This window comes from Pantherophis guttatus, chromosome 1, assembly GCF_059756535.1.
Source record: "Pantherophis guttatus breed Tessera chromosome 1, ASM5975653v1, whole genome shotgun sequence".
NCBI classification, from domain to species: domain Eukaryota; kingdom Metazoa; phylum Chordata; class Lepidosauria; order Squamata; family Colubridae; genus Pantherophis; species Pantherophis guttatus.
In genome coordinates, this window is record NC_142063.1 from 120,102,758 (window position 1) to 120,116,353 (window position 13,596).

A 13,596-nucleotide genomic window follows, 5' to 3' on the forward strand; every position below is an offset into this window, starting at 1 on the left:
AAAGAGTGCTGTTCAATGTCTTTGCTTTCCAAATGACTTTTTTTTTTTTTTTAGACAACCCAAATACGCTACCTGTTGGGTTTGCAGGAGTGGTCCAGTACAGCTCATTGCTCAGATTACTTTTACTCCAGTGTCACCAGGGAGCCCTTGCAGTATTAGCCTTTTGACTGGTAGGGCTTAGAAGGTAGTTTATTTATATAAATATAAGGAAAAATAGTTGCCCAGTTTGAGTTCACATTACCTAGCAATGAGCAGCTGTCTGAAAAGTGGAGAGCATTTTTGGTACTGCCGGGATGTCTTTGTTTTCGTCAGGTGGAGCCCAATATTTCTGATTCTGGCTTGCCCTGCAATCTGTAGTAGGTTGTACTTAAGAGGATTTTTGATCTCATCATAAATATCCTTCGGTTTCTGTTTTCAGATTTCACCTACTATTTTCAAACTTTTATCATTGACTGAAAAACAGAAATATGTATATCCCAAGACAGTGTACCACTCAATATCACAATTGGGTTAGCCAGAATTTCTCAGTAGAGTTCATCTTTGAAGTACTTATCCTTTCTAAATTTGGCCACCTAAACTCTTGTGAAACCAACAAAATGCAGTTTTCCCCAACGCTGATCAGCAGATTAATTGCAATTCTTTACATAATCTAATAGTTTAAAACCCTTAATGAAACTGTCCTATGAGATTTCCTGATCTTTTGACATCCTTTTCCTTTTCATGAATAAGAGTCAGTTCATAGTATGAAGAATAGGTTCAATATTCTTAATTCTATGCTAGTTAATGACTACAATAAAACTATTTGAATTTGAATATTGTTAATTATGATAAATAGCATTGTTCCATATATGCTTTGTATCTTCAGATCTATAGTAAGGGTAGACAACTTTGTCCCCTTTTAGACATTTTCAGTGGCAGCTTCTATAATTTTTTGCCAATGCTACGGCAGATATAGCTGATGAATTCATCAGTGTGAATACATAATTCCCCTAATAACTTCTGCTAAATTGGACTCAACAAATTAAACTGATAATTGGTGGGAAATAACACCTTGACAACTATATGGTCTGAAAGCATGAGAAGTTAGCCCTTTTCCCTTTGGAAAATAGAATATGTCTCAGTAGGCACCCAAAGAGTTTTAAGTCTTTCCAAATTAATTATTCCTATGAACAGAGTTTGGATTAATATAACGACCTAAAGAAGAAGCAAGAGTTTCAGAGCACATAATTAAAAAACAGACATGGGAGCAAATACAAAAGCCTTCTTCTGCTTAAGCTTTATCTCACACACCACTGCCTTTAATATATATATATATATATATATATGAGAAATGTTTAGTTTTTATTAGATGTGATTGGAGGCCCAACAGCCAGGCCTGAGTTTGCTAACCCCAAACTGCCCTAAGCAAAAATGAAGGAAAAAGGAAATTGGTTTGATGTTTTATCGCTAAAGATGGAAAGTCCACATTATCTTAATCTGGAAGATTGCAGGATAAGAGGTTGTAATGGCTCCCAACCTCCATTGTTTTAAAAAGGGAATTAGACCAATTAAGGTCACAAGAACTATTTTACCTCTTTAATGAGGACATTATGTCTCTCGGTCCTAAGTATTAATAAGCATAAATGGCAAACCAGTTTGCTTCTGACATCACAAAGCACCTGCTTCTTCTCAGAAAAAGATTAAATGGATGCATAAGTAAACCCGCAGGGTAAAAAAATACCAGCCCAATTTCACCTTAATGAAATTTGTCACCAAGTCATCAATCCTTAACTATTTCTTGCCTCTATTAGCAGCCTTTATCATCAAGGTTCACACCAAGCACAGCTATAACCCTTGTTTCTTAGAAACTTAACCTTCCATTCAGTAGTTAGCAGAAGCTTCATTGATTTAAGACAGTTTTTTTAAAAAATTTATTGCAAACAAGAACTGGTATTTACACAGAAGAGTTAATTATGGCAGGACACATCAAAGGAGCCTAGCATACAGTATTAGATTTATAAGGTATACATTCTTAAGCTTTTTATCTTAGTATTTTCAGTCAGTGAACATTTCTCCATTCTCTTCCCAGCCTTGAGTTGGGTTTCCTGCTCAGGATTGGTCCAAGAGTTCAGATTTGCTGAAACAGCATTAGCAACATTCACCTGTTTCGGTCCTTACAGTCTCCAGTCCAGTATCAACTATAGACCTAAACAATTCAATCTCTTCTACAGTGGGGGCCATGTGTTGTTATTGATGATGTTGAGAATACCAGGAAAATGGGAGTGTGCCTCAGTGTGGTTTTCCTCATCTTTAAACATGTGAATAATTGGGTCCTGTCTATCTCATGGGGTTGTTGTGAGGGACAGCCAAGACCAAGATAATGGGAAATGGAAGATTTACTTAACGTACTTTCCATGCCTTCATAATGAATGAATCTAGATCTTTTCCACAGAGATGATCTTACATTGTACGGATTTGATTTTAGAACACGGTCAGTGTTTGGATTTGGTTTGGTCTGCTTATGATCCCATTTCACATATTCATATGAACCTATGGTTCATTGTAAACTCAGCCTACTTGCTATACAAATGTCCCAATGGCTTCCCAATATCCTTAGATTGCACTGCAAGGAATTTAAGGAACAAGAATTATAGCTAAGGCTGCTGAAATTCAGATGTTATCTTCTATCCTGACATTCTTATAATGGAGAACCAGGGACTTTCTTCCATGTCATGAGAAAGGGGGTTAACGTAAGCAGCAGGTCTAGAAGGCAGGGATTCAGGAAGAGGGGATTTCAATAGAGCTGTGTAGGAGAATCTATTCCCAACTGTTCATTGTTTTTCAACTTCTCCATTTTTTTTTTAATAACAAAGTCAACGTATTTTCAAGGCAGTCCAACCTTCTTTGTGTTCTCAGGCCTGCCAGCAAGAAAGAGAAAAAGAAATGTCCTTTCTCTTTCTTCACCCATTTTACATTTAGCTGAACTTTTGAATGGCATTAGATCCCCAACAAACAGCAGAATTTCTGACCTGGGTTATGAGAAACCATGACTGGAAGCAAACAGTCCAATTTCATTCCAAGCTGAAGGGAGAAGATTGAAGCATTTGTGCTGCTAAATGGGTGGGTGAGGAATTTGATGACTTCCCACTGGAAAGCATCAGTCTGGAATTGTAGGAGTTGCTGTGTTATTGCCATGGGGCTGATTATTTTGTTTTTGTTTGCCCCCCTGTCTTCGGCAGCAGGTTCTATAGGCTTTCATGGCCATGTTGCTCCAAAATTCGGTGTATTGACGATTGCCAAAACTGAGGATGATGGGTATTACAGCAGCACTGGCAGTGCCTATGCAGATAACGATAGCAAGAGGGATACTGCCCTTTATTTCTAAATGCAGTGATATATTCAAACAAACAATATATGGCACCCAGCAGACCAGGAAAATGAGAGATACACTGGCGATACTCTTTGCATGCCTCAAGTCCAGTTGTTGTTCCAATTCTGATGGGGTCTGACTTTGATTCACTGAATTAAGCATTTTTTTAATGTTTTTAAGCTGCTTTCGGGCTATGCAGAGCACTCGGATACCCATTACAGCTATTGCAAAGATGATTGGTATGATGAACACATAGGTTTCTACATAGAGGTAAGGCTGGTATAAGACCTGCTCAGCAGAACAGTTCTCATTAGGCTTCCATTGAGAGCTCCAAGCCAATGGCATGGAGGCAAAAGCCAAGGGAGACACCCATGCTAAGCATATGTAAAGACCAGCCCAGCGATAAACCCAGGACTGGTGGTAGTGCAGTGGCTGGTTGATGCATGTATATTTAGCATAGTGCATCACCAGCAGATTGGCTAAAAAAGAGAGGAAAAGGAAATTGGGCACAGCATAACGTGCTAAGCACTGATAGTAGTTCAGATTAGCCTCCTCAAACGACATCTTGGGGACATGGGAAAGAGCTCCCCCAGCCAAGAGGTCAGCAATGAGCAGACTCAGGAAGAACCAGTTGATGGTTCCATGGAGTTTGCGATTGAAGAGAATCCCAAATATAATGAAAACATTAGCCAGAATGATGAAAGCTGCCAGGGGCTTAGAGACTAAGGATACAAGATATTTCTGTGATTTGGAGTCCATCTGAGCGTCTGATAAAGAATCCACAATCTTCCGGGCTTCTGAAATAACTTCCTCAAGGAACTAAGGAAATAGTCTAAATAAATAAAACCAGGAGATACATGGTTTAGTATTTATCTTTCTCTTTAAAATAATGACCGTAGCTATAGAAAGAGTTCAGTTATGATACATTTCTTAGCTATTAGTTTAGTTTAGCTTAGTTTATTATATTTATATACCGCCCTTCTCCCGAAGGACTCAGGGCGGTGAACAGCCATGGTAAAAACTATATACAACAAAAATTTAAAAACTTAATTAAAATAATTCAATCAATGGCCGAATTTAAAACACCCAACTAAAATCATTTTAAAACCCCCATCAAAACCCAATTTAAAAACCTTTATCCCATCAGACCAGCTTGCTGGAATAATTCAAAGCACGACGGAAGGCGCGGAGGTCGGGGATCCTTCGTATGTCCAGGGGCAGTTCGTTCCATAGGGCCAGGGCCCCCACAGAGAAGGCTCTCCCCCTGGGGGTCGCCAGCCTACATTGTTTGGCCGACGGCACCCTGAGGAGGCCCTCTCTGTGGGAGCGTATTGGTCGGTGGGAGGCAATCAGTGGCAGAATGTGGTCCTGTAGATAACCAGGTCCTAAGCCATGGAGTTCTTTAAACCTTGAAGCGCGCCCGGAAGACCAATGTATTGTATGATACATTTCTTAGCTATTATATCTTAGCTATCATAACATGTTATGATAAATTACCCAGTGATATAAATTCTATAAAAATAAAATAAGCAGCTCTCAATGATGTGAATACTGTAATAATGTACTAATTAGTGTAAAACTTCCATGACTTTAGGTAAACCATGCAAAAGAAATCTTACAAAAAGTACTGCATAAATGTTAAGGGTGTGATGAACCACAACAGAGAAGTGAATAATTGCAACTCCACATTTCAGAAATTTAAAGCACAGCGCTATTATCCCACTAATAAATTGTCAACCACACATATATACAGTAATTACTGCCAGAGAAACTTGGAACAGATTTGTTCCAATGTGATTTTTTTAAAAATGATGGATTTGGAAACATTCAACTATTCAATATTTTCCTCAACCAAGAGAACCAGAATAAAATTTGGAGATGGTGATTTTTTTAAAAAAAATGGTGTGTGTGTGTGTGTGTGAAAGTGCAAAGCAATCTGGAGACAAGAATACTTCTGTCATGTCTGACAGGTTCCTATCTTTTATTTTTCTAGGTGCTTTTCACTATAAACGACGGTATGTTATGAAACAAAACACTAGTCTCAAGTTAACAATTTTATTCCAACTAATGCTTTAGGGCAGGGCTTCCCAATCCCTGGGCTGTGGCTGACAACCAGGCTATGACCTATTTGGAACTGTGTGAGTGGCGGGCTGGGCATGCATGCGCAGGCACACAATGTGACTTGCGCAAGTGGCGGGCCAGTGCGCATGCACATGTGTGCACACATGCACCAGTCCATCACTCATGTGGCCCGGTTCCCCCCACCCCACTCCAGGCTGCCAAACTGCAAAGGTTGAGGACTGCTGCTTTAGAGACCCACCCAAGTTCTGCACCGCTGCTTTTAGAAAATAAAAAATGAGGTCATCAACATCTTCAATCATTTCCGGTAAATGGATGGTCTGATGGCCACCCACCCACCCCCGAGTGATTTTCTTATGAATGAGCAAGCCCTACCTCCGTGGTAATCATTGTGACATTTTTGGAATTTCAAATGGGCCTCCTGCCCAATCCCCGCTTTTACACATTTAAAGGAATTGTTATTTTTAACATTGAAGAAAAGCATACTGTTAACTTTAAAATTGCCAGCTTCATTCTGTATGGCCTTGAAATCTAAACGTTGCTAGAGAAGAGATCAGAACAAGAGGCTTTTATCTTCTTTTATCTTCAAGAGGCTTTTCTGGTTGAGGAAATGAGTAAGATAAAAAAAATAACTCCCTTTGCTCTTCCTGTGAACTCCACTGTTTCTTAAATCTCCTTTCACACGCCCAGCTATTGCCAAGTGATGCTTTCATTTGAGGTGCACATCTACTTAGGAAAGCCATGGAGGACATCCAGACAGATTGCTGAACCTTTAAAATGTTATTCTTTGTATTAGATGTGCACTATGTTAAGGGTCAAAGGCCATACATGGTCTTTTGGAATGTGACATCACATCATCACAAGAAAAGTGCAGCCAGTGCAAAAACAAATTAGTGAGCAGTATGTAGATCTCCTCTGCTCAGATTTTTGATATCATCCTATGTGCTTCTTTGCATAAATAGCCCTTTCCCACTAACTTTTGAAACCAGAAATTTTAATTTTAACTTACCAGTACTTGGAAATCGCCAGAAGCAGCTGTTCTATTTATAGCTTGGCTTCTCTGAGAGTCATGTACTTAGAGAATGCTCCTGAGCGTAGCCATGTAGGAGAACGAGTGAGGGTGGAGGGGAGGGCAGACACTGCACTTTCTATCTGTGGTAGTAAAACTTCCCTCTTCTTAGCAGTGCAGGAATAGGTCAGTTGCTAGGAAAGGTGTCAGGAAATTGGGGTGGGGAGGAGACGTCCATGGCATCACCTGTGGTTGCAGTCACTCTACAAGCAAAAACCACAAACATCAGGAATGTTATTTTAACAAGCTCATAAAGAAGGCACTTAGAAAGAAACTCTTACCATCTGGCTAGGTATAACAGGAGTCAATTAAGCTATTACAGTGACAGAATAGCCAGCAGGAGAAACCATCCTCAGTGTGATACCTTCTAGTCTTTCTCAAGAGGGAGAAAACAAATAGGGACTTTCTTGATGGAAATGCCCTGAACATTGGGAAAGAGACATGTGGAAAAATCCCACTTGTCCTTTGAGAAGCCAGGCAAAATGGTTGCTAAGGCGAGACTATCTTTGGCACTGTTGAAACTGCTTTCCAAATTTCTAAGGAGAGAGAGATGTTTCATTTTGTTTTTCCTGATCGGAAATGGGGACCCCGATTCACATTTACATCACTAAAATATTTATTTTTATAGGCTGCTGGTAGTTAAAGTCTGAGGCAAAAGTTGCTAATTGGGCAGAGGTATTATCTCACATGTTAAAAACTAATAGTGGAATATTGCACTTGAATGTTCCCATTGCTCATTATTTTCTCCCTTTTCAAAACCTATTGATCAGTAGAATATTCAAATAATTGTAGCTTAGGATATATTGTGGTAAAAGTACTTGTAGAATACAATTATGTACTTTTTTTACTTTGCAGTAAATTATGTTGTAATATACTCAGTAGGGTTAACTTCTGACGATTCTGCCTAGAATTAAATGTAAAATCAAGTACTGAAGCAGGTGAAATTATCTGAGAAATATATATTTTTTTCTGCATATAAACAGTATTATTATTTCTTGGAAGAATCCCAGCTCAACTCCACCCCCCACCCACCCACCCCGTATTAAGCATAAAGTTAACTCTGTTTTAGAAGTGTTTCCCTGAACACTCTTTTTGAATTATATTATCCCAAAGCAGCATGTATGGTGGAATAATATGATTCGCACATGACAGGAACTGTCATCTGACAATGTTAAAAAAAGCTACTGGAGGCTTGTGTGCGCTTAATCCCAATCAAAATTAAAGACCCAATACTGTATTCAGAAAAGGCTATATTAACTAACCGTTTGCAAGTCTCCTCTAGACACAACGGGAATCCTGTGGACATCACCACTCATTGCATCCAAAATGTAAGAAGGGAGTCGGCATCCTCTGTTTGGGGAGACTTTCTTCTCTGCCAAAAGATGATCTTTCTTCAGCTTTAATACAGTAACACAACCTCCTTAGACCTTAGCCAACCAGAGAGCAGGCAGTCAAAAAGAAGTCCTTTCTGAGGAACAGGAAGAGTCTAGATTGCTATCAAAGGACAATGTGTCTGTTTCTCGTTCACTTCCTTTATTATCTGTCTAGCCCTGCTTGAACATTGCTTCCCTCGGATGCTCAGCTGCCTCCTGGTGGCTCTCAGTTATGGTAGAAAGTGCATTATTGCCAGCAAAGAGGTGGAAGAACATTCTTTTTAGCGTGGGATGCCATCAACATCTGCTTGCTGAATAGCAGACTAGTGATGTTATATTATTTGCTTTAGTCATCATTTCAATCTAATGAACCAGTTAAAATCAATCTCTAGTTTTGCTGAGGTAAAGACTGGGATGTCCCTTTAGTTGTGCTCTCTAACACACATAGATTTTGGGTACTTTGCCCTTGACAAAAGACCAGCTAAGAGAGAATAACTACTTTTGGGTTTTCAGTCTGAAAGATGGGAGAGAAGCAGCCATTGATCTTTGTTCTACAAAGTAATTAATATATAAACAAAATATATAGTACATGTAACTTAAGTAGGGCAACACTACCAATGTATTGCAGCCTCCATGTTAAAAATTCATTTTGGACAGCAGATGTTTGAAATATCTGATTTTGGGATTTTTCTCCTCTCTTTTAAAAAAAAATCTGGACTTCCGGTTTCCTTGTCTTCGGCGACGGCGGCGCTCTTTGAAGCTCCGCCAGCCCCGCCGCCTGTAGAGCCGCTTCGAGACGAAGAAGCGGCTCGAAAACTTCTAAATCCACAGGATTGAAGAAGGAGAGATCGCAGGGCACAGGTTGAGCCCCTGTAACCCCCCAGGGAAGTTTCTGGGGAGAGAACAGGCGTGGCTCCCTCCCAACCTGCTGGAACTCCGGGCGACGTGGGACGATTCTGCTTTTGCAGAACAAGCCGGCTGCAGGAAACTTAAAGCGAAAGAACCAGTTTTAATAAACAGCGAAACTACCTGAATCCTGAAATTTGGAAACGCAAGTATTAGCACTTTGTTGACTTTTCAATTTGAGAAAATGCGAGTGAGTGAAAGTGCTTTGAAAAAACATGGCGCCTAGCTTCAGAGTTAACGAGCCAGCGAGTGTGGATTGGTGAAGTTACTTTGTTTTGTTACAAAGTTTCCAAGTTGCTACTAAGCTGCCTTGCTTGTTATAAGAGAAACAACTGGGAAATTTTTTCCCTTTTCAATATTGGACTTTGCTTTATTTTAACCCTTATTTGATCAAATCTGGGGGACTTTTTTAGAAGTCTTTGTGCAGGAGGGAAAGGAAAAGGAACTTCCCTCTTTAGGAAAACTAGATCACGAGCCAGGATGGCTTCAAAGAAGCAGGAAGGGAAGGCATTAGGGGGGGGATCCCCCACACACAAACATCAAACGCAACTTCCCCCTGCTCAACAGCTACAAACTCAGAAAAAAGAATTTGATGTGGGAGATTTAAAAGAATTTATTTCTAAAACTCTGGATGACAAATTTCAAAAATCTCAACAGGAGATAGATGATAAACTTCAAAAATCACATCAGGAATTTATGCAGGAAATTAATGAAGTTAAAGACATGGTGAAACAGAATCAAAATAAGGTGACCAAAAAAATATCAGAAGTGGCGTCTGGCCTGGCAGAATTTATTGGGAAAGTTGATTTTAAAGTTGAAGAATTCAAATCAGAAGTTAATGTTAAGATGAAAGACAATGATTATAAAATTGATGAAGTTGACAATAAAATGCAGAGAATTGAAGATGAGATTGTTATGATACAATTCCGGGCGATGGAATTTGCCATACGGCTTCGGGGAATTCGAGAGGAGGAGAGACAGGACTTGAGACAGGTTTGCTCTGAAGCCTTGGCTAAGATTTTACAAGCTAATCCTGATTTGGTATTTCATAAAATAGATAAAATTTACAGAGTGAACTCTTGGGTGGCCAGACAAAGACAATTGCCTAGAGATGTGGTCATATACTTTACTGAGAGAGAAATTAGAAATGATATCCTGCAAAAATCTTTTCACACTTCTGTACAAGTGGGGGGCTCACGACTTGAAATTTTTAAAGAATTACCTCCTAAAATGTTGAAAGCTAGAAAAGAATTTGGTTTTCTTGTTAAGGAATTGAAAAATTTACAGATACCCTTCCGGTGGGACGCACCAGCTGGGATAATTTTTAGATATAAGGGAGAAGGATATCGGTTGAATACCGTGGAGAAGGCACAACACTTTTACAGTACTATTCTTAAGGAAAGAACACCATCTCCACGTACATCTACAGTTTTGGAGATTAAGGAGAGTGAAGAGAGGCAATTGAAAGAACAGTCTAAGCAGGAATTAGAAAACGTGCAAGGTGCAGAAGGAGGTTTTCTGAGTGAGCCCTTGTTGGATTCTTCTCCAATTTTGGATTTGATTCAGTTGACTGAAGTTAAAGATCAACGTATAACTAGAGCTCAATCCAAGCTACTTAAACAAAAGCAACAACAACAACAGGAAAGACAAGACAAGAAGGCAGTTAAGAGTACCGTACAAGAGAGTGGAGCTATGGGAGGAGCGAGATCGAAGCTCTCGGATGAACTTCAAATATTTTGCTCTGCGCTCCAGAAAGAGGCTGATGACCTTTAAGTGTCTATCTTGGAATGTCAATGGGTTGAATTCAGCACAGAAAAGGAAGAAATTATTTATATATTTGAAACAATTTAATAATGATATAATATGTTTACAAGAAACGCATATCACAACTCAAGATCAAAAATATTTGATAAACTCAAAACTAGGAGCACATTATATATCTTCAACTTCGCAGAAAAAGAATGGTGTGGTTATTTATGTAAATAAAAAATTAACAGCGAAAGTTATAGAAGCAGATCAAGATGGTAGGTTTGTAGCAATTGAATTGCTCACAGCAAATGGTCAAATTCTTTTGATTGGAATTTATGCTCCCAACCAACAACAGGATTATTTTTATAAGATGTTACATACTAAAATATTGCAATGGGACTACAGATCTATTTTAATTATGGGAGACTGGAATGGAGTAATTGATTCTAAACTAGATAAAAAGAGCTTGGCAAAGTCTAGAATTAGACTACCACAGACTTTTTTTGATATGAAAGAAGATATGGAATTAAAAGATGTTTGGAGAATACATAGTCCAAATGAATTGGATTACACTTTCTTTTCTGATAGACATAGATCCTTTTCTAGGATTGATTTTATCCTGTTGTCAAATGATCTACTTGTTAAGACAAAAAGAACAAAGATTTTTCCAAGAACTCTGACTGACCATAGCCCTGTATGGATAGAAATTGAGATGGATAAGGTTGAGAGACGTTCTTGGAGATTAAATGAGAACTTGTTTAGATATGAAAAAAATACAATAGAACTTAAAAAGCATTTGAAAGAATTTTTTGAAATAAATTTGAATAAAGGTACCCCAATTGAAATTGTTTGGGATGCAAGTAAAGCTTATATGAGAGGGGTACTTATCTACATGAATTCTAAACATAGACTGTTCCGACAAAAGAAAAGATCTGAGTTGGAAATGGAAATAAAGAATAAAGAACAGTTACTTATTAAAAACCCAACAGATGAAAGAATACGAAGTGCTATAAAACTTTTGAAAGACCAATTTCAAATGCTTATGGTGGAACAAGTTGCAACAAGCTTACAATACGCGAAGCATAATACATTTTGCAACGCTAACAAACCGGGCAGATGGTTGGCTTACACATTGAGGAAAAAACAAAGTATACGGACTATTGATAGTATTGATATTGGAGGGAAAGAAATCTTTCAACAAAAACTAATTAAAGAAGCTTTTGTGGATTATTATACTAAACTATATGCCAAAGAAGAGGTGCAGAATGGACTTATAGAAAAATATTTAAAGGATAAGAGAGTTACAAAAATTACTGATCAACAAAAGGAAAGAATGAATTATCCTATAACAGAGGAGGAGATAACAGCAGCAATTAAACAGCTAAAAACAGCCAAAGCTCCTGGCACGGATGGTTTGACTGCAGTGTATTACAAAACTTTACAAGCTGAAATGGTGGGACAACTTAGAGATTTATTTTGCAATATTCAACAAGGGGGTAAAATACCCCCATCTTGGACAACTGCTTATATATCTTTGATACCAAAAGAACAAGTTGGTCCTAAAAAACCAGAGAACTACAGACCAATATCTCTTTTGAACACAGACTATAAAATTTATGCGAAGGTATTAGCCAACAGGTTGATGCCAGTAATCCAAAAGGTGATTCATGCGGACCAAGCGGGATTTATTGAGGGCAGATATATGAAGGACAATGTAAGGCAAGTAATAGACTTATTGGAATATCTTGATAAGAATAAACAGATTTCTGCAGTGCTGGTTTTTTTGGATGCGGAGAAAGCCTTTGATAGAGTGGATTGGAATTTTCTACTAAAGACTTTAAAAAAGATGGGCTTTGGGGACCAATTTATACAGGCGATCTCAGCAATTTATCAAGAGCAAAAAGCACAGATTATTATTAATGGAAGTTTGACGACAGAATTTAAAATTGAAAAAGGAACAAGACAGGGATGTCCGTTGTCCCCACTTTTATTTATTTTAACATTGGAAGTCTTGCTAAATACAATACGGGACTCTAAAATTTTGAAAGGCATAATGATAAGGCAAGAGGATTATAGAATAAAGGCATTTGCAGATGATCTGGTGGTTACCCTATCACAACCAATGGAATCAACAATCCTGATGAACGACATTATACAAGACTATGGTAGAGTTTCAGGTTTTAGACTGAATTCAAAAAAGACTAAAATGATAGTCAAAAATATGACACAAGATCGTAAACATGAGCTTGAAAGGAGGGCAGGTTTCGAAATTGTACCTAAGGTAAAATATCTTGGAGTTCAGGTTGCAGAATCAAACATGAAATTGTTTCAAAATAACTATGAGGTGTTGTGGCGAGAGGTCCAGAAAGACATGGAGACTTGGAAAAAGCTGCAACTGTCTTTACTTGGAAGAATAGCAGCAGTTAAGATGAACATTTTGCCAAGATTTCTGTTTTTGTTTCAAATGATTCCGGTGCTTAAAAGTGATAAACAACTGAAAGTTTGGCAAACTGGACTTAATAAGTTTGTCTGGAACGAGAAAAAGCCGAGAGTGAAATTGAAAATTATGCAAGATGTTCCAGAAAGAGGAGGCCTTAAACTTCCAAACCTACAGTTATATTATGATGCAGCAGCTTTAACTTTAACAAGTGATTGGTTTGGAAGTAAAAAGGCTGGAATATTGAATGCAGAAAGTTTTGATCTTGAATTTGGATGGCATGCTTACCTATTTTATGATGACAAAGTTGATAAAGTATTTAAAAGTCATATACTTAGAGACTCTTTGATGAGAGTTTGGAAGAAGCACCGATTCAAATGGGATTATAAAATACCGCTATGGTTGGATCTTGGTCATACCTTGTGGAATACAAATATAATGTCACTCGGGGGGTTTTTATACAAAGAGGTTCTTTTTACAGATGCGGGCAGATGGCAGCTGAAGACATTGCAGACACTGTTGGACGAAGGGATTAATTTAACCTGGTTACAATATAATCAATTACAATTGAGATGGAAAGAGGACCAAAAAACTGGTATTATGTTGCATGAGGAAGAATTGGTTAGACATATAA

General features: G+C 38.3%; 1 protein-coding gene across 1 annotated transcript; it reads right to left on the reverse strand.

Moving 5' to 3' along the window:
* Positions 1-1,896: 1,896 nt before the first annotated feature.
* Positions 1,897-7,942, reverse strand: GPBAR1 (G protein-coupled bile acid receptor 1). The gene is made up of 3 exons (XM_034421707.2): positions 7,760-7,942; positions 6,438-6,700; positions 1,897-4,181 (listed from the first exon to the last, which is right to left on the reverse strand). Exon 3 carries the CDS (start codon positions 4,106-4,108, stop codon positions 3,137-3,139), a length of 972 nt encoding a protein of 323 aa, XP_034277598.2. The 5' UTR covers positions 4,109-4,181; positions 6,438-6,700; positions 7,760-7,942; the 3' UTR covers positions 1,897-3,136.
* Between the last annotated feature and the right edge of the window lie 5,654 nt (positions 7,943-13,596).